Consider the following 25,431-nt stretch of genomic DNA (forward strand, 5'->3'; position numbering starts at 1 on the left):
TACTGTGTTTGTAACCTTGGTAACGGACAACTTCCTGTGGTGGGGTTCAAGCTGAAGATGGCGGAGGAGAATTCCCAAACGGTAAGGAAAAAATAAAAACACACCTTTAAAAAAATAGATTTTAGTGACTGGTAACGTGAATGTGTGCGGGGATACGTGTTTCTGCATAAAGCGGATAGGTAAGGGAGACAAACCCCAGCTTCCCACCCCTTTTTAGACAAATTACTAGTCAGGAGTACAGTGTTGAGCGATGAAGCAGGTGGGGTTTGGGGCATGTCTTATAAAACTGTTTCATACACAGTCGGTTATAGACCACCTGCTTAGCGTTTAGGAGAGTAATATTTACCAAAAGACAGTCGCTATGCATTCAGCCTTTACATTTATTCATATTGCGGAATCTGTCGGCATATACAGGAAGATTTACAGTAACATCAGGATTGTGAAGTCAGCTGCGTTTTGTACTTTTTATGTACAGTTGTAGTCTTTGTTAATGTGTTGTGCATGAAAATATGTGGTATACTATTTGAATGTATTACCAATGTAAAAAGTTTAACAGTGTGTGAACATCAAAAGCTCAGTTTTTCCCCAAACAACATTTAACATAAAGATGAGGTATAATTTGTGACCCAAAAAGTATTACAAAAAAATACCGGTAATAGCTTGACTGTGTAGGCAGCACTAAGATGAATCATGCCTAATCATAATGTTCAATGAAACGATCTATCAATTGTATCTATCATGTGCCAAAAAACACTCACTTCCCTGTATAAGATTGTTTATTTCAGCTGGGTTAAAAGTGACTGAATTTTAGTAGCTGGGTCTGTGAAAATATATTTGTTTTTATTAGCATGCTTAATGTTGAATAGAAACGCTCACTAATCACCTCACAATCTGTTCCATAATCTGATTGTGAAGCTTAGCAGAATCCTGCTGTGCAACCAGTAAAAGCGCAAGCCTGAACCAGAGTAGCTGTGCTTTTCTGAGCAACCAGCACTGAGAATATAGCAGAACTACTCTAACCTGCAGAAGACACATTTTCTATCAATAAAATGCAGACCTTTGTGTAATTATGACTTTTAGCACTGATGAAAGCATTAGCAGAAAAGCTTCACTTTGTTTTTAGGGTCCTCATTCAATAAAATGGGAAAACCCTTATACATTGATCCTGACCGTTTGTCAGTCTGTTATATTGTGCCTTTAACACTGTTAGTAACTCGCACTAGTCCTGCTCCCAGTCCTGGGTTTCATACCACATTCTTAGGTACATTATTTAAATGGTCAGCTGCCATCAATTTAAGCAATCAGGCCCCTGCTAAATGTGCACTAAACAGATCACAGGACGTGTCTGCTTTAATTAGTAAATGGGGTGTTAAAAGTTTAAAGTAGTCACATAGGTATGATCATGTTTATTCATTTTTATAACTAGGATAAACTACAGTATTACAGTATTATGCTCTATGCATACCACAGGCAGGCTACTTTGATAAAATGCACACCAAATATACCACTGTTTGCAAACCATTTAAAGTTATTTCTTAAGAATGATGTTCAATTGATGATACTTGAAAAAAAAAAAAAATACCATTAAAGTAAAAAACTAACTTTAGTATGCCCACACATTTGCAATTTACAGCATGATTAATTGCATATTGGAATTAGTCCTGTGTTCCTATTAAATAGGGTTAAAGGCTATAAGTTATAACATTTTTATTAAATCAGTGGACACTTTGTCATGGTGTCCAATTTGCTCATTTAAGTGTGAGTGTGAGGCTTGAGGAATTTTTCCTCACATTTTCATTGTGCTATTTATGTCAAAGCAAAGAACGAGTTCAGCCTTTTAACCTGCTGTTGAAAGTGAGATCATTTCCTGCAGGTATCTATTTTTGTTCATTTGTTTTATTTATATTTAGATGGAAAATGCTGCTCAAGGCTTGTGTTTCCCAGTAGGTGTCACTAAGGAGTGGAAACTATTTTACTTCAGCCAGGAAATACAGCTCTGAAAGATTTTATTTTATTATTTTCAGGAACTTCAGCTTCCTGTGGCCACTGAAGTTAAGAAGCCTATCTCCAAAAAAGGTATGTTTTTATGTTTGCAATTATCAGCTGTTTATATTCCCAAAAATGGCTGCATATCAATTTTTCAATTTCAATTAATTTAATATAGCACCTTTCATACCACAGTATCTCAAAGTGCTTTTACATGCCAGTTAAAACAGAAGAAAGTATGCAGTATCAAGAAGTAGTAAAAATTACTGAAGAAGAAGAAGAAGAAGAAGAAGAAGAAAATCAAGATATGTGTAGAAAACAGGACATTAATAAATGAAGAAGGCTAAACTGTAAAAAAGTCTTTAATCTTGATTTTAAAATATTAACACAAATAAAACAAAGGAAACTAAAGGGTTCAACAAATAAACAAACTAAAGACTAAACATACAGTACCCAAGCAACAGCTATCCTGGTGTTTTAGCTGAGAGCATGCCCTGCTTCTCACAACCTTCATCCCCCTGCTACCTCCTCCAAACAAAGGATTCTTCTTTATACTGCTGAGGGAGAAAGGGGTCGCATATTAGCAATGATTGATTCCTTTTAGCATAAAAATGATTTTGTAATTTTTTTTTTGAGAATAAAAGCTCTAGTTAATATTACTAGAACTAAACACCAATTCAAGAAAAGTTTTTTTTTTTTGTGTGTGTGAACAAAAAACAAAGCACTGGTTTAAAAAACATGGACTGTGACTAGACATGTGTTAGCCCCACTCTGGAAGAACTAACCTACAAAGGGGATGTGATGGAAGAGATTATGTCTAGAGAACTATTTATCCAATTGTCATGAAACCAGGTATTAATATTATTTAGCATTCTTAAGAATATATGGGGCTGTCTGTCTGTCTGTCTATACAACCATCCATCTGTATGTCACATTTACATTGTTGCATATATCTGGAGAACTGTGTATACAATTGTCATGGCATTATTTAGTATAATGTATTGCGCTTGATGTTATGGGCAGGTACCGTATGGAGATGCCTGTCTGTCCGTTCGTCCATTCATCTGTATGTCACACTTTTATATTAGTAGAAAAAGATAGCTGGAGAGTCCTGATCAAATTGTGAATACACATTTCAATTCCTATCCTATTCTGTACATTCTGTAAACGGGCATCAACGTTTTCATGATGCTGACAGTTCTAATGCAGTTTTTACAGTCGTGGCTGGAGATGTATGCTACTGACATGCTTGTACAATTAGTTTCTTTTTAGAAGTGATCTGGTCACTCTGACCATGTGTCTGGCATGTTTAGGTGTTTCATCATAGACTATAAAAATAGCCAATAATCGTACATTTCATTTTGAAATACTAACATAAACTTTGTAACAGTCAATAATGACAAATCCGGGAGACAGTGAAGACAACGTTTAAGAAAGACAGAAGAATCTGGGGGTTTGGCTTACAGTAATTTACAAACAATGAAGTCATCAAAAACACACGCAAAGTATATGTACTATATTTTGGTATTAAATTGAACAAGATTGTGGGACACATCCAGTATTCAAAAACCTGAATCTTTAGCACACTTCTAAAGTAATATAGTACCATGTATTAATTTCTCATTTCAAAAACTCAAAAGCATTATGTTGAAAAAAAGTAAATAAATAAATAAAACATGCAGACATAGCACTGATGGCTAGATGCCGTGAAAATGTAATTTGTCATTGAAATTGTCGTTAGAATAAATTGGCTTAATTTCCCAATAGCTACAGTAGTTCCCGGAGGAACTGATGAAGGAGACCATGTACACTGGTGAAAAAGACAGGACCGTGTTATCACAGCCAGCTACAAAGAGCCATATTTGCATTTCATGTTCTGGAATGGAGTTATAATTGGTTTGGAATGGAGTTATAATGCAAGGTTAAAGTGAATACAGCATGTGAAACAATTACAAAAAATAGTAATAGAAAAAAATGTAATTTTATAAAAACTAAGGCATGACGGATTGACGCAGTTACAAAACTATAGATCCCAAAGCACTTTCATATCATATATATATATATATCTATATTAGCACTTGCCATTCCTTGTTCCAATCTTGAGTTAAATGTATATTTCACTAAGCATCATTGTAGTGTGTTGTGTTTCGACTAATTTTAGACTCGATTTGATTAAAAAGGTTTTCTCCTGCCTTCATAAGCTTGTGTTCAAAAAGCTTACTGAAAGTAACCTCTAATTAGGGAGAAAGTTGTATGTAATGGGAGTTCAGACATTCAGCATTTATAGCCAATTACAAAATAACTGAAAATGTTGTTATTGTCCATCTTGGTTTATACTAAGAAAGGGGGGTGAGGGGTAACATTAATAAATCTTGACTAAAACATATGCCTACAATCTGACTGTTAAGCTGCAATCCCAACCCTTTCCAGCAGGTGTCCCCACTAGACAGTGGAACTGAATTTGAGGAGTCCCAGGAGTGAAGCAGGCTGCAGTTATAGACTATCCAAAAGCAGTAAATCCTTATTCTAGTTCACATTTCATAATTAGTGTGATTTCTTTATTCAGAATCACATTGGGAAAGGGACAAAGAAGCTCTGCCATCCCTCCCTGCTGTTATGAATCTTTGCAGACTCTGCAGGAGCTGCGGCAGAAAGACTCAGTTATTATTCTGGCAAAATAATATGTATTGGCAGGGGTGCTTCTTACCATCCCGATAATCCCTGCATGCTGCAGAAATCCAAAATATAAATTTAGACAGCACACAATTGATACACATCTAGACGGCACACAATTGAAGGTGATTGTGGCATTACTATTGTAAGCTTGTTCATCTGTTTGTGCTTGTAGAATTCACAGATACACCACATTGAATTGCCCGTGTTTGAAGCATGTTTCTGTTAAAGCCGCATTTTGGGCATGATCATTTGTCCCTCATGACATTGATTAAATAACTATTTATTCAAAAATATTAAATTGAGAGATTTGACAAATAACATGACAACAGAGATTGAGAGCACACAAGTCTAGGAATAATAACTCAAAACACCTGACAAGTAACTTAAACTTGAGTACGCTCATACTGTATAGCTAAGATACTGAAACTAATTAGTCATCCAACTAGTTCTCTTTCAGAACAGTTACTTACTACTGAGCGAGTTAAAGCATTCCAGGTTTTTATATGCGTGGCATCAGAAATATCAAAGTGATCTTACCTTCCAATATGCATTCTTGTTGTTGTTTAGGGGTGCTTTGTGTCTTCTATTCCAGACATGACATTCGGGTTATTTTTAATACTCACCCCTCTCATAAGCATGGCTAACATCCAAGTAAAAATAACCAGAATGATTAATCCCTGTATGTTATACATGCCATTATTAAACATTGATAAATATTCACATTAAACAGAAGCTGACATTCTGTGAGGGGAAGTGGGGCAAAGCTACAGAATAAATCATTCATGCCTGCTACTCAGATGTGAACTTGGACTAGATTTTGAATGTCACGCTTTGTTCAAAACACAGTCATGCATATATGGGAAAAAAACGCAATGCAAGAGAAATACCATAACCCTATATGTGGTTTCAGCTATGATGTCACCATTTAGGCACAACATAGTTTACAGATCTGAAACAGATTTGGCAAAGTGCACTTAGGAAAAACAGGTTTCAATATGGTGGCAGTTTAGTCTTAATTGAAAGCAGATTGGGAAATCAGCATAGACAATCACAGTAATTGTGTGATGCAGAAATATTCTTTGTGCTGTTCGTAAAACAGTTTCAAGCTTTGTCTTTGTTTCATTGCCTGGCCCATCCTGTCTGCCTGTGTTAGTTTCTTTAAGCTCCCCCTGCTTTTCATGCTAAGCCTCTCCTCTCTCCTCTCCACTGCCTGTGTCCCTCCACTTCCTCACTCCTCTCTCTTACACTCCAGCAGCTTGTAGGACACCAGGGCCAGCCAGTTGCCTGGTAACCAGACAGCTGTCTCTTTCACAACAATAACACTGGCATTATACTGCCCGGGGAATAAATCATCTAAAACCATTCACATTCAGATGTATGATCCATATTTCCGTAGGTGAAAAATCTGACTATTATTATTATGCACAAATACGTGTGTGTGTGTGTGTGTGTGTGTGTGTGTGTGTGTCTATATATATATATATATATATATATATATATATATATATATATATATATATATATATATATATATAAAAACTTAAACATGTCCCTTAGAATGGGGTATTTAACTTAAATAATGGGACATTTTCACCACTGCTTAATAAAGGAAAGTGGAAAATCCAGGCCATTGTCATTGTATCTGTGAGCATTTTCAGATTTACATTTTTTGTAGAATCTTAATTGGTACTGGCTGACCATGACTAGTATAATACTGCAATTCAGTTGTAGGTACCACTGTCCTTTGATAATATATGTTCTTTGCGGTTACCCATTTAGACAGCATTTGTATTGTTGGAGTTGCAGAAAGAAACCACCGTAGCTACCGACTATTAAAAGTTTCTGTCTTTGAGTACTGCGTTGTGTCCACTGGAAAACAGATTTAAAACCACTATTTAACTCCTGGTTGAAACCAAGACTTGGTACTGCTGGGTATTTGAAGACCAGTGTTAAGAACAGCTGCCATAAGGGTTTGTGTTTTTGGGAAGGCATTTATTTAGGTGGGGAAGGAACCTCTAGTCGAGTCCATATGGGGTGAACTTGAACTTGTAAAACAGCATAATGTTTCAGTACTTTATTGAATTCAAACAACAAAAACTAACACAACTTCTAACAAGAAGTACAAAATAACACTGCTTTTCTTATCCTTTCCTCTCCCTTTCCTTAACAACGGCTGGGGGCAGAGGAATAATAAATGTACCATTTTTATAAGTTTAGAGCTGCTTTTGGAAATGCAGTCTGTTAGTGCAAATCACAAGCCTGACTGTAGAAAGTAAACAGAGCAGAGTTCTTCAGCAACCTCCAGCAGACTTCAAAGGTGTCTTTGAAGCCTGCCAATGTAATTGGACTGGATCAGCTTCACCGCATTTAAAAGAAAATGATGAAGTGCACAATGCGTTCTTCTCTATGACATTGATGTGGGGGTGCTGAGTCATCTCCATATAAAGAGGTGGCGGCATATTTATGCAGCTGCCTTAATGACACATGGATCAAGGTCAAGTTCTGGACACCTTTGTTTGTGACTTTTATGCACTGGCCCAGTACTTGTTGAGATGTACTTTAAATTAAACATTAACAAAGTCTGTTTTCACCTCCTGAGGTTTATTGAATAAAAACATATTCTATTGATTTTCTCCATTTATGACACTAATTAATCAAAGTGCCAGTTATAGGAGGACGCTTCCTGGAATATACCACTGCATTAGCAAAACGATACTCTCCAGCTGTGCACAAAGGGTTATTGAATTGTTCAATAGAACAGGGCAACAACTGGGGTTGCTGTATCATTTGAATCTCCCCTCTGTCAGCAAGTCCGAATGTTCAATACCATTACACTGCGAAATAATGCATGTCATAAAACACCTTACACATTCTACTAGTGCTTATAGATGTAGTGTTAACAGGTTACCTCACAGTAAGACGTCCTTCTGTTTGTGCTAGGGGTATAGATTCACTGTTTAGCAGTCTTTAACCAAAAGAACACAGCAGTCGCATATTCCATGCTAGATTTTGCCACACGGAGAAAATATACTGGTGTTAAAAAAGGGGAAATTGTCAGATAGTGTTATATATTTTTATATATATTTTTAACTGAATTATGACTACTGCTCTTTATAATTTTGTTCCACAGATGTTTTCAGCACTGTTCAAATATTTAACTGAAAATATTATTTTTCTGGAAATGTTTCTTGTTGCTATGGTTATGCTCAATGCTAATGTCTGTATAAAGTAAATCATTTGTGAACCTTTATTATTATCATAACTGCTCATTAAAGCTTTTGGTAATTTTGCTTAACAGTCATCCTCCTGGATTATATTGAGACCAGAAGTGAAAAGAAATAATTTTGTATTCAACTCCAGCTTTCTGAACTGAATCTTTAATGTATCCCACGTGAGCCTTGTGTAGGTGGGTGGGAGCGAGTACTGGATGAAACAGCTTCTAATATTTAACTGGTAAAAACAAAATGACTTGCAGCAAATAATTTTGACAGCTGATGAAATAACTGGAGCCCTTTCTGTGAAGCTGCACCGTACTGATATCAACTGTGCAGCTTTTCTCCACTTCACAAGTGTTTGCTGGGGTAGAAGTGCTAGCCAGGTGGAGGGAGTGGGTTTCCCCAAGAGCAGCGTGGCATGGCACGACGAGAAAAGGTGCTCTGTCGAATCATTTCTGAATGCCGTGTCTGCTCTTCTAATGTTTTCCACTCAGCACTGGAGCTGGCCATTTTTGAAAGAAGGAACTGGCTGATCCATCTCCACTACATCCGAAAAGACTATGAAACCTGCAAGGTAAGAGATTGCTTTACTGGTGTGTGCTTGTGTTAGTGCTGTGTCGTTAAGAATTGAAGGCTGGTGCTGAGTGTGTTTATCTGCCTCTGCATTTGGATTGGGATTTACAGTTTGTGTGTATACAGTATGTATGTACACACACTGATTATACATGTGATGGAGGGATGTGCAGTATATCTTAAATAATAGATGGGCTGCAGTGAATGAAAATAAAATTCCCTAACAAGGATCTGTGACATGACAAGACACCAGAAAAGTGAATTATTATCTTATAAAGGGTTTTACATATTTGTATGTAATTTTAGAGTTTTGCATAATCCTTGAGAAACTCTTGTTCATTTCTGGTGAAATTCTGGTGAAATATTCAATATATCATAATCTCGGGGTATGTGGAGGCAGTGTGTCCTTTCCGCTGTCTTTCTGTGTGTTGTTTTTTGTGCTTGTTCAGTTGTGGTTAAATGTGCTTCTTTAAAACACGTTATTGATAATCAGTCAGTCTGTATGTCAATCTTACATTTTTACATGTGAATACAGTGGAAATATGATCATGGTAATGATTTTTTTTCATGTTACTGATGGCTCTGATTTATTAATTTTCAGGTGTTGCATGGGTATTATAATATTATTATTAATAATTAATGATAATATTATTATTATTCTTATTATTATTATTTATTAACTGATTTTTTTGTCTGTTGTGAAGAACTGGAAAGTTACAGATAGCACAAGACAAATGTGCTCCTGGTACCAAACATGCCTACATTTCCCTTAATAATATCAATTTAGCAGATGTAGTCAAATACAAATCAAATATTAAAACAGCGGTAAAAAAAATAAATAAATACAATCCCCCTTGAGTAAAAGCAAATGCAGTGATGACAAAAAAACAGGGTTATATCATGACCTGCATTAACATTCATAATGTATTTAATGTGTTTAACTGGGAGTTCTTTTCCCCAGGGAGGATTCTGATGATCATTTCAACTGAATTATTTTTTTTAAGAAGTAAAACTCATCTGATCTCAATTTATCTTTAGGATTCTCAGTCAAAATGTGAATTTTGTACATAAAGTTTTTTATCAAATGGATTAATATAGTGTGAAACTATAAGGACCCTCTGTGTGTTCACTAGTCTTATTTAATTGTACTATGCTTTTGCGTTTTTTGGCCAAGTTCTCTGCTAAATTCTGTGCCCTGTCAGTAACAGATTACTGCACCTTACACTGTTTACTCGTCTTGACTGAAAATTATACTATGACTCATTCTGCTTCTATTTATCCACAACTAATATGTTTCCACAGCCCATAATGTAGTATACCCTTTACAGACATTGCCATATGGCCTGCATATTGTACAGCACGCTGTATAGGTGGTCTGAAGGGGGTTGAGGGTGCTATTTTGTGCTGGAGTGAGCATGTATTCTTTCAAAACAACGTAACTTTTGTATGGACGTTATTATTCACATGTTATGTTTTGCTACAAATATAGCAACATTAAAATGTAAATTATTTTATGATGAATGAAATTCCTGTTTTGATTATTGTATAGCAATGCATTAACATTTTTTTTTTTAGTTTGCATGACTAAATGACATACAGTATAAACCACCATCAGAATTATTTTATCCCAATTTAAAAAAAAAAAAAAATAATAATAAAAAATTGTATTATGGTGATTACTTTCCCAATTTATCCCTACCGCTGCTGAAATGCCTCAGTTGCCACCTACAGGAAATGGCACCTGCTGGGTGGCCTGCCCCTTGCTCAGCTTAGAAAGAGCCGGAGATCTATACTAGGAGGCAGGCAGGTAGGCAGCGCCCTTTCATCTGGACACCCCCTGGGAATGTTTGATTACAATCTGAACGCTTCCCTCATGAGACTTGGAAGTCCTGCTGCACAACATTTATTGATAGGTCACACAATCTCATTTTTGACCTTTTCCTACTGAGATGTATTATTTATGAATTCAGACTTGCTAAATGTCTGCAAAGAATATAGCTTTGACTGTAGTTGTCTTTTTTTATTTAATCTGCAATAAAAGGTAGGAAACCTTGTTGGTAGGTTTCTACGCCTATCTGAGAAATCTTTAGCCACTAAAAACCCCAAATAGCTGCTTATGGACACCATTTTTTGTAAAATGCTTGTGGAAAATTAATATAGGACTAGACAAATCTTTGTTTCTGGTATCAAACATTGTTTCTACATTTATCCTTAATATGATCAGTTTAGCAGCTGTAGTTAAATCAAGGTGTAATTTACAAACAAAAATCATTACAAAGTAATTTATTTATTTGATTATTAAAAAAAATGGCATTAATACCTTAACTGAAATATTTTCAGTAAAATCTTTTGAACAACAGTTGACAAATACCCCCTTCATGCAAGAGTTTCTTTAAAGAAGAAGGGGTTTGGAAATTATTTCCAACTCTTGGTAGGAGATCAGATAAATCGACCAGATTATTCTTAAATGATGTTTGGTGTGAACTTTATTGTATTAAAATGGTGTCTGTAAATAGGGAACAATATTTTGAAATGTGATATAATTTAAAAAGTGAGTAAGTAGATTTAAGAAAATGCACAGACTCCATTTCTTCAGTAAATGTTAATTTTATATGCAGGGATCAAGTTTCCATAACAGAACAAGGAGATTCAAAGTTTTTACAGTTTGTAGGACATTAAGTACCCAGTTTTGCAGGGTGTTTTCATTCCCCTGTTCCTGACACTTAACCAATAGTACAGGGACAGTGTTCTGTGGTTACACCTCTTTCTTTGTACTGTGTGTGTGTGTGTAATGTGTTTGTGTTGTGTGCAAAAGATGTAACTAGTGTCATGTGCTGAGGTAGCCTTGAGCATTGCTGTAAAATAAGAGTAAATAAAATTACTGTTTTCCAACTTGTTGTTCTTAGGATGTTAGCTAGCTGTTGCCATGTTATCTTGGGCGTTTCGATTTCCTCAGTCAGCATCCGTCATTTGTAAGAGAAGTTACCGTTAGCTCGACGCCCAGACATGTGGATTTGGCTGTTTTTCTCAAGAATATGCGACTTGCAGTCAATTATTGCCTGTTTGCAATAAATACCAGGCAAGTAAGCTCTAGGCCCAGAGTCTGTGGGTCTAGCCCTTATCAATTGTCGTGCAATTTGGAACTATCAGTACGCTATCCCCAATGTTAGCCGGTATTTATTAATTAGGTATTTAACATGCTTTTTCATTTAATGCTATGTTTGCATTTAAAAATAGGGTTCTTGGGAGTGGTTGGGAGCTTATGTGTATAGTGGAGAGTAGTGTGGCATTGGTTTGGTTATTAGAGGACTCAGAATTGTTCTCCCCTAATTTTGTCATGACCAGAGAGAGAATGCTGTAACTCATTAGTTTTCATTGGTTAAGTTTTTAATATTTTAATTTTGTTTCTTAATTTTAGGCTGTTATCAAAGAACAGCTACAGGAGTCCCAGGGAATGTGTGAATATGCTGTTTATGTCCAAGGTGAGTCTAATATTACAGTTTGTGCCATTTTCATTTACAATTGAAAATTACCCAACCTTATGGCAAGAAGCTTCACAAGGGCTTTGTCCATGGAGTTTGGATCAACTAAAGCTGGGGCTAGAACCCAAATCCCAACACACCTTTTGATAATCAGTCACGTGCTTTAAGGACTACTACAAGCATCCGACATTGGTAAATATTTTAAAATAAGTACTGCCGTTATTCTAGGAATTCATGTTTATGGCTGTCCTCATGACTGAAATAAACACAGCAATAAAGCATTTTTCAACACTTGATATCTCAAACAGTAGTATTTTCTGATGAGTTCATGTACTTGCATGTATGGAAACAAGCAGTGCCATCTTACTATTTTTTTTATTTTTCCTGAATAGCAGAATGTTCTAAACCAATACAAGTTTGCATAAGAAATAGTGACCAATACGTCTTGATGCTGGGCACAATGTTGCAAACTTAAATTTATAAATTAATTTTGGTGTAAGCTCTTTTTTTATGTTGTCTTGTAGCTTTAATATTCCGTCTTGAAGGGAAGATTCAAGAATCCCTGGAGCTTTTTCAGACCTGTGCGATTCTCAATCCCCACAGTCCAGACAATCTAAAACAAGTGGCCAGGTCACTGTAAGTGTAAATGTAAATTGATGAGCCATACTGTGTCAAAAAGAGTTTGTTCTTTTCATTTCTCTTGTATAACTTGTTGTCGTGCCTGTCTGCAAGGTTTCTGCTTGGTAAACACAAAGCTGCCATTGAAGTTTACAACGAGGCCATTAAGCTCAATGAGAATGACTGGGTAAGATGCTTATGTTCTTCTATTCCTGGGTAATGTTTATTGTTAAATACCAGACCCTTTTTTCTTTTAAGCACCAATATAATGTTCACTTTTTTTTTTTTTTGTTTCTAGCAATTCAGGTATGCAGTTCATTAAAAACTTGCCATGATGTTTGAGCTAGAATAAGGATATAAGTGCGTGATTTTAGGTGAGATCCGAGGTTAGGTTTGAATCTGCTTCGGTCCAGCCTAACTGTGAAACTGGGTTCAAGCAAAGATTCCATAGATAGTCAGGTGGCTTATGTATGTCCCTCAGAAACCAGTTGTTATACAGTAATTCCCCTTCACCTCCAGATGAAGTCAAAGGGCTGGATTCAGAGTACTGTACTGGAAGATCACATATACGTTCTACTGGAATTGATCACTTTGAAACCTAATGGCATAATAACTTGCTGCTGTCAGTGCAGAGGTATCTTGCCAGTTTATAATATATTTTATTTTGTTTGAATGCAGGAGGTTTTCTATAATCTTGGTGTGTGCTATATGTACCTGAAGGATTTTAAACATGTAAGTACTATGATGAAGTTGAATGTCCTACTGTTTTATTTATTTATTTATTTATTAAGTAAATATTTTTTATTATTACATGGTGTGTGTGTGTATTAATATATATATATATATATATATATATATATATAATGTACTTTTCTAAAAGGGTAATCTGGAAGTTAAAGCTCTAGCAATACACAGTAAATATTGATTCTAAAAATCAGCATATAAAAGGAAGCCATATAAAAAATGAAAAAAAAAAAAGAAAAAAGAATAAGTACAACACTTTGAAAAACTCTTGCTAGGGTTTATGGACCAGACTTCTAGCATATTTAAATTATAATAACAAACACATTTAGTTTAATTCAGTAGCTTTTCATCCTTTAAGTAAAGTGATTTTTTTTTTTTTTTTTTCAAAAGGCAAAAGAGAAGATGAATTGTTCGCTGCAGCTGAATAAACATGACATAACGTTCGTGATGCTTGGGAAGATCTGTCTACTGGAAGGGGACACAGCAAGTGCAATTGAAGTGTACAAAAAGGCTGTGGAGTAAGTGTGCTTCTGCTTAAATTCAGGAAAAAATAAGAAGATATACCAGTAATGTTCAGTGTGTGGAATTAACAAAAACATAGTAAAAATTTGATATTTTATAATGCGATACTTTGTACTGTGATAACTTGTAACAATTGTAAGTCGCCCTGGTTAAGAGCATCTGCTAAGAAATAACAATAATAATAATAATAATAATAATAAAAATAAAAATAAAAATAAAATAAAAATAAAAATAAAAAAAAAAAAAGAGTAGACAAATCATATGTTTAGATATAAAATACTTTATTCATAAATAAGCACACAAGACCGTGTGCTGCAGGGCATTCGGAGCGTCCTCCAATCTCACAAGCCTAAAGCCAGAAGCAGAGCAGCTGTGGGTGGGCTACCGATCCCGGAAGACAGAGATCAGCCCTGCTTCTTATCCACTCTGAATGTGCTTGGTGTCTGGCCAGTAGGGTTCGATGTTGTGCGATGAGGAGAATAAGTCCCTGCCGGTTTCCCAACCCCCACCCCGGGAGTGTCAGAGCTAATGTGACAGCCCCCTCGGGGTCCCCAGCAAAGTTCAGCCTCTTTGCACAGCCTGGACGTGAACCGTCACCCGGGGACCCCTACCATTTCAGGATTTCAATCAGTGGGCAAATGGGATTGAAAGATAGTAAAGTCAGAGGAAAACAAAACAGACATGTGTTTAAGGAAATATGGAGAAACAAGAGACTATACATTTAGTAGAATGTAATAGTCAGGACAGAGAGAAAAAACAGTAAAGTTAGAGAGCTCATTTTAATATAGCTACATTATCCCTTTCATCCTCTAGTTGCAGCAATCCCTAGCAGCACATCGGGCACCATCTCCATTAGTATAGTCAAGCAATCTCTAGCAGCACATTGGGCACCAACTCCATTAGTATAGTCAAGCAATCTCTAGCAGCACATTGGGCACCATCTCCATTAGTATAGTCAAGCAATCTCTAGTAGCATATTGGGCACCATCACCATTAGTATAGTCAAGCAATCTCTAGCAGCATATTGGGCACCATCACCATTAGTATAGTCAAGCAATCCCTAGCAGCACATCGGGCACCATCTGCATTAGTATAGTCAAAGACTCACTCTACTGACAGCAGACCTTTTTATTTTAGCACAGATCTACAAAAGTAGGTTCCCACCTCCATTAGGACTCTTTGAAACAGGCGGAACCACTTTAGATGGAAAATACGCATTTAGATTTTTGCATGGGGGAGGGGGATGTTAAATAGGTACCATTTCATTTGCATAACATTCTTCATAGTGTCGGAATTGGGGTCTTTGCAACGGTTCTCATCCTTCCTGACCATTTTTGATTTTTGCTAAGAACATGAAAAACAGTTGGAAAGTTCAAACCCCGCCACGAAAGCCCTCCCCGACGGTCGGAAAAGGGTTGATAGTCAGGGCCAATATGGCTACTTAAACTAACTAGCCACAAATTATACTCCCAGAAGTGTACTGAAATTAGCTAGCCGCTTAAAAAATAAAAAAATACTAAGAGTGAGAGGATATATATTTAAATGGTTTAATTAGTCTTATCAAACTGTCCTGGTTTTGAGCTATGAAACTCTGGTCACCCTAGTGATAATGCATGTTGGTTCTGTCCTTTCTAATATTAACAATCTACTAAAAAAAAAAAGAAAAAAGATACAGGGTTTTATTTAATGATTTTCAATAGTAGGCCAAAATGGTGGTTTCGTAACAATACAGGTTATTTAATAAGGGCCAAATATCTTATGTTTTAAAGTATTTAATGGAGCCCAAAGAGAACAACTGCACCTTAATCCTTTATACAATAATGAATGCTTAATTGTTTCAGTCTTTCGATTATCTGTGTACTGCTGTACCATTTCAAATAAAAAGTGTTCTAAAATCTTGAAGATGACTGCTAAACTTTGAATGGACAGACAGTTATTTATGGTGCATTTTATTTGAACCATTTAGGTTTTCTCCTGAGAACACTGACCTTCTGACGACCCTTGGGTTACTCTACCTGCAGGTAAGAGGAGGAGTGAAATGGTTTCATGGCTTCATTAGGTGTATCACCTCCTGTAAATTAATGGGTCTCTATAAATGCCTGTCGCTGGAATTCCTCATTAAGCGTCCCCGTAAGTTTTAAGTTTGTCAGCCCGCCACAACACCTACTGCTGCTAATATCTCATACACCATTTCAGCTGTGGAAACTCTGCGGACAAATTCAGACAACATCTTTTCACTTTGACCTGTGATAAAACAGCTCTCGTGTGTTTTTATTGCTTTCTGGGTGACCCAGTGCTTCAAGAAGTTGGCATCATACTCTGTACACATATGTATTCTTTGATTCCTAACTTTAATCATGGGTGTTGTGCAAGAAAATGGTACAATTGTTGTTTTTTTTTTGTTTTTTTTGTAAATCTACCACAGTGTTAAAGCCTTCGTATCTCAGAAACCATTTCTGGCAGTGAATTCGTGTCTGCAGTGTTATATAAACCCTTCATGTTAAATGTTTTGCTGGCTATGAAACTGACCTCTGACCTAAGATAGCTGCTATATTGAAGTTGTGACTTTTCAATTTACAGTAGCATAGAGACAGTACACTTTAAGGTATTATCTTACTGTTTGGTACATAGCTGTATTCTGTGATTTTTTAACTTAAGTTTCATTACAGGGTTGTCCAGTAAAAAGGACCATTTCACTGCTGCGTTGCTTTGAACTCTACCAATATCAATTATACAGACCACAAAAACTTCCATTTCAAGTATATAGGCATTTGAGAGTTTGCGGACCATGTTTTGCATACTGCAGTATGTGCATCACTACGCCAGGTCAAATATCTGTTTCAATTACGCATGCGAAGCTGTGTCTGCATTTGATATAACTAAACACATCATAGCCGAGTCAAATTTGCTGTTTGTGGAACATGGTTTAATATTGGCCAACCTCCCTAACGCTGTAATTGTTTCAAGGACAGACCGCAGCTTGGTTACAATATCTTGGACTCCTTGGATCGGATAACATTAGGAAATGTACTGTATTATACTTACATAAAAAGGGTAGACATACAAATGTGTATCTGGGTATCTTTTCTATAATTTTTCTTCCAGCTTGGAGCTTATCAGAAGGCATTTGAACACCTTGGGAATGCTCTCACCTATGATCCCAACAACTACAAGGTGAGAATTTGCTCAGTAGATTTCTCAGTGTCTTGGAACGCAATTTTTAACCTCCAGTTCTTTTGCTCCAACACAACAGGAGCCAACATCGATGTATCTGGGACACAACTACAGTTGTATCTTTATTATTATCCAATATTTTTTGTAGAACAGTTGGAAAATGGGTTGGTTCGCTTTCATGAAGCAATTTGTAACAGTGGGCCAAATGATAACATGTTGAGATCCAGGGATTGTCATGGCCCTGGAAGATGTCTGAAGTCTCTATCTTGCTTCTTATAGTGTCTGCAAAATTGTCACGGTGGACGAGTGCATTATTGTCTTGAAAGCAGCCATAGCCATCGCCATCAGGTTACAATTGCATAGTTGAAGTAAACTATGGCATTCGTTTAGCCATCCAGATTAATGAAGGGACCCAGGGTATACCAGGAAAACACATCCCACACCAGGGTAGACCAGGAGAACACGCCCCACACCAGGGTAGACCAGGAGAACACGCCCCACACCAGGGTAGACCAGGAGAACACGCCCCACACCAGGGTAGACCAGGAGAACACGCCCCACACCAGGGTAGACCAGGAGAACACGCCCCACACCAGGGTAGACCAGGAGAACACGCCCCACACCAGGGTAGACCAGGAGAACACGCCCCACACCAGGGCGATGCTGATCCATTCAGGGAGACAGGTCCTTATAATGTGGCGAGGTAATGTTAGGTTTCCGGGACCAACTGGTGAAATGTTTGTAATTAATATAGCCATTCTTCCTCCCTGTCCAGGCTATATTGGCTGCAGGCAGCATGATGCAGACCCATGGAGATTTCGATGTGGCCATGAACAAGTACCGTGTTGCTGCCTCCGCCATCCCGGAGAGCCCCCCATTATGGAACAACATAGGAATGTGTTTCTTTGGGAAGAAGAAATATGTAGCAGTAAGTACCAGTAAGGGATCACGCATTCAGCACTAAGTAGCTGTACAGAAATCTAACCCTCAGCAAACCCTGGTATTGCTGTGATACAGCCATCTGAAACGAGTATGTATCAGTTAGTTAGAATCAGATTGATTGTATCAGATTCAAATGACGTCACATTAATTATTCCAGATTTCTCAAATGGCACAAACATTGAGATCACATGAGAGCAGAGTAGTGGATTGTGACTTTAGTTCCTCTACTACTGCATCCGTAATTAGATATTCCAGAGCTCTGTATGTCAGATGCCTTTGTGCACACAACACTCTAGTCCTGCAGGTACAAATGCGCCCACAGACACAGCTTTGAGGACCTATACTACAGTGCGATTCCTCCAGTTAATCTGTCATTGGATTTCAATGAATGGTAAATTCCATACATGCACTTGTACATAACGTCCAACTTAAACGCTACATTACAGTTACCAACAAGATAAAAGGGGATCATAAAAATTGTAATGTTCTTATACTGTGCCTCCAGGTTTTATTTTCTGATTCTCTGAAGGGTTATTAATCTAATCATCTTTTTTTTTTTTTTTAAACTGTGAGCAAGGATTACACTTGGAGCTGAGTTATCATGTAATTAGGCTCTCTAATTAGCACATTTGTCATGCTGACATAATCAGCTTTTCAAGGTATGAATAAATCTATTAAGGTGTTCAGTGTTCAGAGTGCTGGACTGCACTGTGGAAGGTATGGGTTTGAGCCCAGGCTTGAAAAAAGATGGTCAAGCATGTTTGTCCACAATGTGAACTCCCTAGAATAGCTAGTCAGGAAAATTACAAATCTCAGTTCAGTGCATTAGTAATTCGCAACTTTCTTGAATTCCAAACTATTCTGTGCATCTTCTAGGCAATCAGCTGTTTGAAGCGAGCGAATTACCTGTCTCCTTTCGACTGGAAGGTCTTGTATAACCTGGGGTTGGTCCATCTCACCATGCAGCAGTATGCTTCCTCCTTCCATTTCCTGAGCGCAGCCATCAACCTGAATCCCAAGATGGGAGAGCTCTTCATGCTGCTGGCTGGTACTTTTATAACAGCATCTTTTTTCTCCTCTGTTGGTATAGTCCTGTATAGAAGGCCGGCCCATTGGTAGTTTTGGGAAAAGTGTTAAAACAGCATTTGGCCACTCTAGAACCAGCCTGATTCCTGCTGTAAAATGCTGAATATGTGTTCCATCACATTTGTATTTCTTCATTTTGGAATTAAACTATATGAGCCAACGAGTTGGATTGCTATCATACACACATATCCTTTTGAAACACTTTTGTACAGTGACTTTTCGTTCATAAGAAAGTACATTTCAGATTCTTTCACCTCTTTCATTGTTTTCAGTTTGAATTTGGCTTAACTGACTTGCACAAGTAATAGTCAAAGTCATCATAAAATGTACCAATTGACCTTAAAGAAGAAAATAAAATAAAATGTAGCAATAAAGGGGTAAACATCTACTTAAAAAATAAATAAATAAATAAAAACTTGTCATTAATGTATTTGGATAACACTGGCTCTAGTGTATCAGACAGTAAGCTATAAATTGCTTTTTTTGCATGTTTCACAGCTTATATAATGGCAAGTAACCGACACATTCAATCCAGGATTTTGTGAGAGAAAATTATTGTAACAAAAAGAGACAATCATAATCGGATTTAAGATATGATATATTTAAAATGGTCACACTTACATGTATTCTTAGTTCATTTGCACACAAATCAACAAAGCAAAAATGATGATAAATAAATATTTAAATTGTATTTTTATAGTGGCCCTGACCAACCTGGAGGATCTTGAAAATGCCAAAAGATCATACAAGCAAGCAGCTGCTCTGGACCAGTAAGTTTGCATTGTTTTATAAGAAATGTGTTTGGGGGTTAAGCGTTTTTTTCTGGTAGAACCGAACCAAAGCGAAACAGAATTAGTTTCAAGTAGGGTGCACAATAAAGTTCTTATTTGAGATATCAAAATTATTGAATTCATAATTTGATCTGTATAAACCACTTCATAAGCACAACAGTGTCGTTGTAGTGAGCACCCAACTTTTAAAGTGGGTGAAGGCACTTGGACACGGCAAGGACAACTGCTTTTGCTTACATGTTCATCTTGAAACAATGCATAACTACTGGCTACATGCCCCTAGTTCTTGTGCTACAGAAACTGACAAGTCCTATAGAGGAGGCTACAGATTAAATACTATTCAAACTATGTAATACTTATCACTTATTAAAATCTGATTCTGAAGCTGATGCAAGTGTTTATCATGTGCTTTTTGGCAGTAAAAGAATAATATATTTTTTTAGAAAAGGTTTAATTATATTTTCATTGTGTTTGCTTTCAAAATCCCTGTATGTTTCCCTAGCCCTAATCCTGCACTATGTAGTTGTTATAGCTTGTTCAAATGTGAGTTAGCCAGGATTTTCATGTTTTGGAATGAGTTCTAGTAGGGCTTTGTGGCTTGTTTAAATATGTGCTTTTGATGTCCATCATAACTTTAATTCAATGCTGGGCTGCGCAATGCCCCTGTAATCTTGTTGAAATTCCAGAGTACACATTGCTGAATACAATATATCCAAAGAAACCCCATTCTGCCAGCCATGAAACTCAGAAATTATTTAACCGAGTGTTAAACAATGACTTTGTTTTAAATTCCTAACCAGATGACCACGTTCATAAACAAGTTAGTGTTTCACACACGTTTTCAAGTCTCTGTTTAGCATGACTTCTCCTTAACTTAAGAGCATTGTGATGACTGGTCCCTGGACAATGTGTATTTAGATTTAAATATACAAAATAATATTTTCTGTATTTTTCTGAATGTTGTTTAAATTCTCCCCTAAGGAAAGCTCTCTCCTCAAATGTTACATTAAAACATGCATCTGCATCACAGCACATACATTTGTAGTAAAAAATAAAACTGTCAGTTACACATTAATTAGTACACCAAACAGGAATTCTTTATCCATCCAAAGCACTTCCAAAACTGTTTGCTGTCGAAGGATGCGGAACTATAACCAACCTAGCAGATGTGTTTGTGAACTTCACGTTAGACTTGGTAATTAGAATTGTATGTACATACTGTAAATCATGTTTGTACTTTTTCCTTCAAGGTCCAATCCGCTGATCAGTATGAACTATGCCATCTTCCAGTATAACCAGGGCTTAAAGAAGGAAGCGCTGCAGCAGTTTCAGGATATGGAGAAGAGGGTGAACAAACTTATTGAGAGCAACAGCAATACTGAGTTTGATCCTGAGGTTAGTCCCTGCACAATGACCCTCATGACCACAGAGCTACCATTAGTTTAATGTTCCAGTGATTGTGTTTCTTTTCAAGTTTAGACAGTCATGGCAGAAAGGAACACCTACACTGTTAATCAATGTGTAGACTTGCTGTTCATGTGTGTAATAGGCAAAGTGCTCGTAATGCGGCAGAGGCCTACCATGAACAGTATATAAAGACCGGCCAAAGCCAAGACCAAGACTTTAATGCTCTGCATGTGTTCTTGTCCACAGTGACAACTGAAATGAAAATAACATGTTTTGTAATAATGTTATTTTCATATCATGCTTGTGTAGCAGTATTTTGTGAAGAGCATTTGAAAGGTGCTATATCAATGCATGTGCTGTTCTTTTAGAAAGTTTCCTCTTTCTTCTCAGTTGGTTGATATGGCTCTGAAGATGGGAGCAGCCCTCCAGGTCGGGGAGAATCTCGTTTGGACCAAGCCAACCAAGGACTCCAAATCTAAGCAGCAATCTGCCACCTCCATCAAATCCACCAGCTCTCAGCAGCCTTTGGGCACTAACAAGGCGTTAGGGCAGGCTATGTCATCCGCTGTTGGTTACAGCAAAAACATGCAGCTGTCTGGAGGTAAAGCAACACTCGCCAGACAATGTTTACTTCAATGGACTCCTATCTTATAAACTTTATATCTACCTCATAGTAATGCAGGATCATGTAAATATATAATCAAGACTGAGCTGTGTTTTTTGATCTTGAGACCAAAGGGGTCAGTCTTGAAGTGTTTCTTTTTATACCTCCAATAATGGGAAACAATATGTAATATTCATATTGTGAGTTAAAATCACCTACATATGAATTTATAACAAAACTGCTTTTTCTGTAGCACTGGGTGTGCAAGGAGGCTCAGCAATGAAGTGGTTAATATGAAAAGATCCAGTAAAATGCAGGTTACCTTGTTTGTAAAAAAAAAAATATATATTTTAATTAACTCTCAAACGTATAGAAACAACACGCCCACCCCATTTGCACAGCTGTCCCTCCGACATCCACTGACCCCAAGACATCAGATTCAAAGCAAGCTGTGTCTCAGGTGTTTGGTTTGTTATGTTCATCAGGTGGTGCAGTCCCGAGCCAGCAGAAGCCCCCCTCTCTGCCCCTGGAACCAGAACCCAGTGCCGAGGTTGCCCCGGAGGAACCCACCTCCCCCACTGAAACCAAGGACAAGAAGAAAGAGAAGAGGAAATCCAAGCCGCTGGCAGAGTAGAAAGCCACATATCCACATCAAGGAACGTCCTAGTCTGCTGCACAGGAGTGGCTAGCAACAAGCCTTTTTTTTTTTTTTTTTTTTTTTGAAAAAAAGGATCCTTGGTGTGATTTGTTTTGCACTGATGCAGTTAATTATTTAATGTGCACAATTCTGTACTGCGTCCAATACTCACCTGCAAATGTGGAAAGCAAGGCAGCCATGTCAAAGTTATATAAAAAAAAAAGGAAAGTTAAAAACATTAGACCCTTTTGCGCAGCCGAATGGAGGAATAAATCTGTACATTAATGCTGGCTGCCAGAGTGGATCTGTCAGGCAGAAAGATTTACACAATAATTGTTGCTAGGTATATAGTACAGTATTTTATCAATGGTTGTTTACAGGGTATGGGTTTTTACCAGTCAGCTTTCTTATTTATTTTAACTTGTTGGTACACAAAAATGATTCTAACCATTTAAATGTGTAGCGATTTTAAAACTATTTCTTTCATGGGACCAGTTTTTTTTTTTTTTTTAATGCAAAAAATTAATCTATTTTGTTTTATATAGTGTTCAATTGTTCTACGTTTTCTGTCTATAGAGGCAGTTATTTTTATTTGTATGCTTACAAATGTATACAGGTGCAAATGCCTGCCTTTAGTGTTTTAAATACTAAATGTCAAATAAATTAGATATATTCAGTCAATCGGTTCTATTACACTAACCTGCTGTATTTTAACACATTAAATAGTAACCTGGACATTCTAGGAGGAAACAATCATTTTAAAAAAATAATCTGCTTCACAAAGTTGTAGTCCCAGTGATTTTTAAATGTGTGCATTGAGGGGATTCTTAATGGACAGTGGTACATTGCAGGTATCTCTAGATATCTATAGGTATTTTTGTAATTTTAGATTTCATTCCAGTTTTTAGTTTTTACCTATTTCATGGTTTATCTGAAGAACATTAAATGCTTCAGGCGGTAAACTGCATATTTATTTCAAGAGACTACTTACATCTATATGCACCCTATTCATGGCATTGTGTTGTAGCAAGAAAAAGCTTGAAGTTATTTTCTTGTGATAACTTTGTCTTTATTATTTTGTCATGGCAGTGAAGCATTGGGAAGTGGGAGGATTCCTGGCAGATGCATCATCTTTTCGGATCTTGAGACTTAGAAAAAGCATACACTGTTAACAAAAGCTTTAAGTTTAAAAGAAGAACTTTATTGGACTCAAATCTTAAAATAAACAAAAAAACCCAGCAAACTTAAATGCTCCCATTATGCAAGTAGAGGTTTAAGATATTCAACTAGTATTAGCACCTTGAGACAGGACCAGCTACTCTTAACAGAATATCCTCCAGTTGTTTCAGGATTATAAAGAGAGGATTACATAGTCATACTTTAGGAGACCAGCTTTAAGACATTTTTATAAAACCCCTTAAAGAATTTAAAATGGAATATTGGATTTTTTGAAAAAAAGTGTTATGCTTTGTACCATTTTTATTGCTGTTATGCAAGACCAAATTGCATTTTAAATTGATTATGTATATACTTTTCCACAATGTTATATTGCACTCGTGTTGAATATTGCAATACAAACATTTTTCATGGTGTTTCTTAAATCCAGTAAGCCAGTCACAAACTGGAGACACTAAATTTACCTAAAAGCAGTAGATTGGCAAGTCAGGTAATTAACCCAGTAAGTGAATGTAGAAGCATTACGGTTTAAAAAGCAAAAGGCTGGGACCCAGTACCAGACTGAGATTGTCAGTTAACTCAAATAAACTAGTTCCCAAGTTTTCCCTGTACCACTCATCCAGGATATTTGCAAAGCCTGCATCAATCACATCTAAAATCCACTGTGCATTTTATTATCTATTTAATTCTACTGTAACCAAACCAACTAATAAATTCAGAGATGGTAAGGAAATCATTGTAACATATCAGAAGTTATTTGATATGTCTGGCTAATTCAACAAATAACTCAGATATTTAATCCAGACAAAGAGAATTCAGTACTTGCCAATATTCAGTCACAGAGGCATATTCAGCATTGCATAGACAACCTTTAAGGCCCTGTCCACACTACATAACCGAGAACCATACTCGAAACTGTTCCAATTAATCCAGCTCAAAGTGTCCACACTGAAGTATCGTTTCATGTTTAGCCAGGTTTAATGCATCAATACAGAATTAGAATAGTTCATTTACAGTTCCTACCAGTGGAAATTAACATGATATAGTTTCCCACCATGTACTATTTTATTTTAAATGCTCCATATTAATAGAGGTCCATATTGCTAAAAAGAAATAAAACAAGTATTTTGTAAAAAGTAAATGTGAACACACACAAGTTGGGCTTGAAGTTTTCAGGTTTTATTTTTACTCAGTTAAACAAATGGAGCCGATTCTGTTTCATAATTAAAAACTCAGAAAAAAAGCTGTTCATTACAAAACAATCTATGTTTTTACCGTCATATCTTGCCTGAGCCTAATTCTGGTCCCTTTAATTTATTTCAAACAGAGCTGATAAATTACGTGAACTGTTCATCCCCGATCCTACTTTTAACTCGCATTGCATTTTTGCAGTCCCTAAGTTAACGTTGTGCTTTTGTTATTTTCCCCACTAGTTTAACAGTGATGTCCTAACAGATTTTTTATTTCAAGCATAAAAATGAATATCTAGTGTGGAGTGTACTCTGACAGCAAGTCCTTCTGGTGCCTGTTCTGCAGATTTTACCAAACATATCACAAAGCATTATGGGATATTGGAGGATACACAAAAAATGCAGTTTGGTATTACAGCGTCCGCACTTCTGACAAACCGCACTACCTGATGCGATCTAATTTCAAACCACACTCGAGACTACCCCCCGAGGTGGTCTTGAGTCCGGTTCTCGAGTACGGTATTAAACGCTGCATAGTGTGGACGCCAACCATATTTAGCACTTTTAACCAGGTTTAAAAGGCAACTAATACGGTTTAAAGGCACTCG

The 25,431-nt window shown here is 36.8% G+C and overlaps 1 protein-coding gene across 1 annotated transcript; it reads left to right on the top strand.

The window, feature by feature from the left end:
• Window positions 1-25,408, top strand: LOC121299347 (Bardet-Biedl syndrome 4 protein-like). Its single transcript, XM_041227056.1, has 16 exons — window positions 1-81; window positions 2,025-2,076; window positions 8,372-8,451; window positions 11,869-11,932; window positions 12,457-12,568; window positions 12,665-12,737; window positions 13,229-13,282; window positions 13,685-13,812; window positions 15,783-15,837; window positions 16,922-16,990; window positions 17,766-17,918; window positions 18,809-18,980; window positions 19,719-19,788; window positions 21,060-21,204; window positions 21,607-21,817; window positions 22,306-25,408. Exons 1-16 carry the CDS (start codon window positions 58-60, stop codon window positions 22,452-22,454), a joined length of 1,611 nt encoding a protein of 536 aa, XP_041082990.1. The 5' UTR covers window positions 1-57; the 3' UTR covers window positions 22,455-25,408.
• The last annotated feature ends 23 nt before the right edge of the window (window positions 25,409-25,431 follow it).

The sequence above is a fragment of the Polyodon spathula genome, chromosome 24 (assembly GCF_017654505.1).
Source record: "Polyodon spathula isolate WHYD16114869_AA chromosome 24, ASM1765450v1, whole genome shotgun sequence".
Lineage (NCBI taxonomy): Eukaryota > Metazoa > Chordata > Actinopteri > Acipenseriformes > Polyodontidae > Polyodon > Polyodon spathula.

Excerpts from the sequence above, each read along its gene's own strand:
- LOC121299347 (XM_041227056.1), top strand. The coding sequence starts at position 58 with ATGGCGGAGGAGAATTCCCAAACG. Across the intron at positions 8,452-11,868 it reads AAGACTATGAAACCTGCAAG|GCTGTTATCAAAGAACAGCT; the intron begins GTAAGAGATTGC and ends TCTTAATTTTAG. Across the intron at positions 12,738-13,228 it reads AGCTCAATGAGAATGACTGG|GAGGTTTTCTATAATCTTGG; the intron begins GTAAGATGCTTA and ends GTTTGAATGCAG.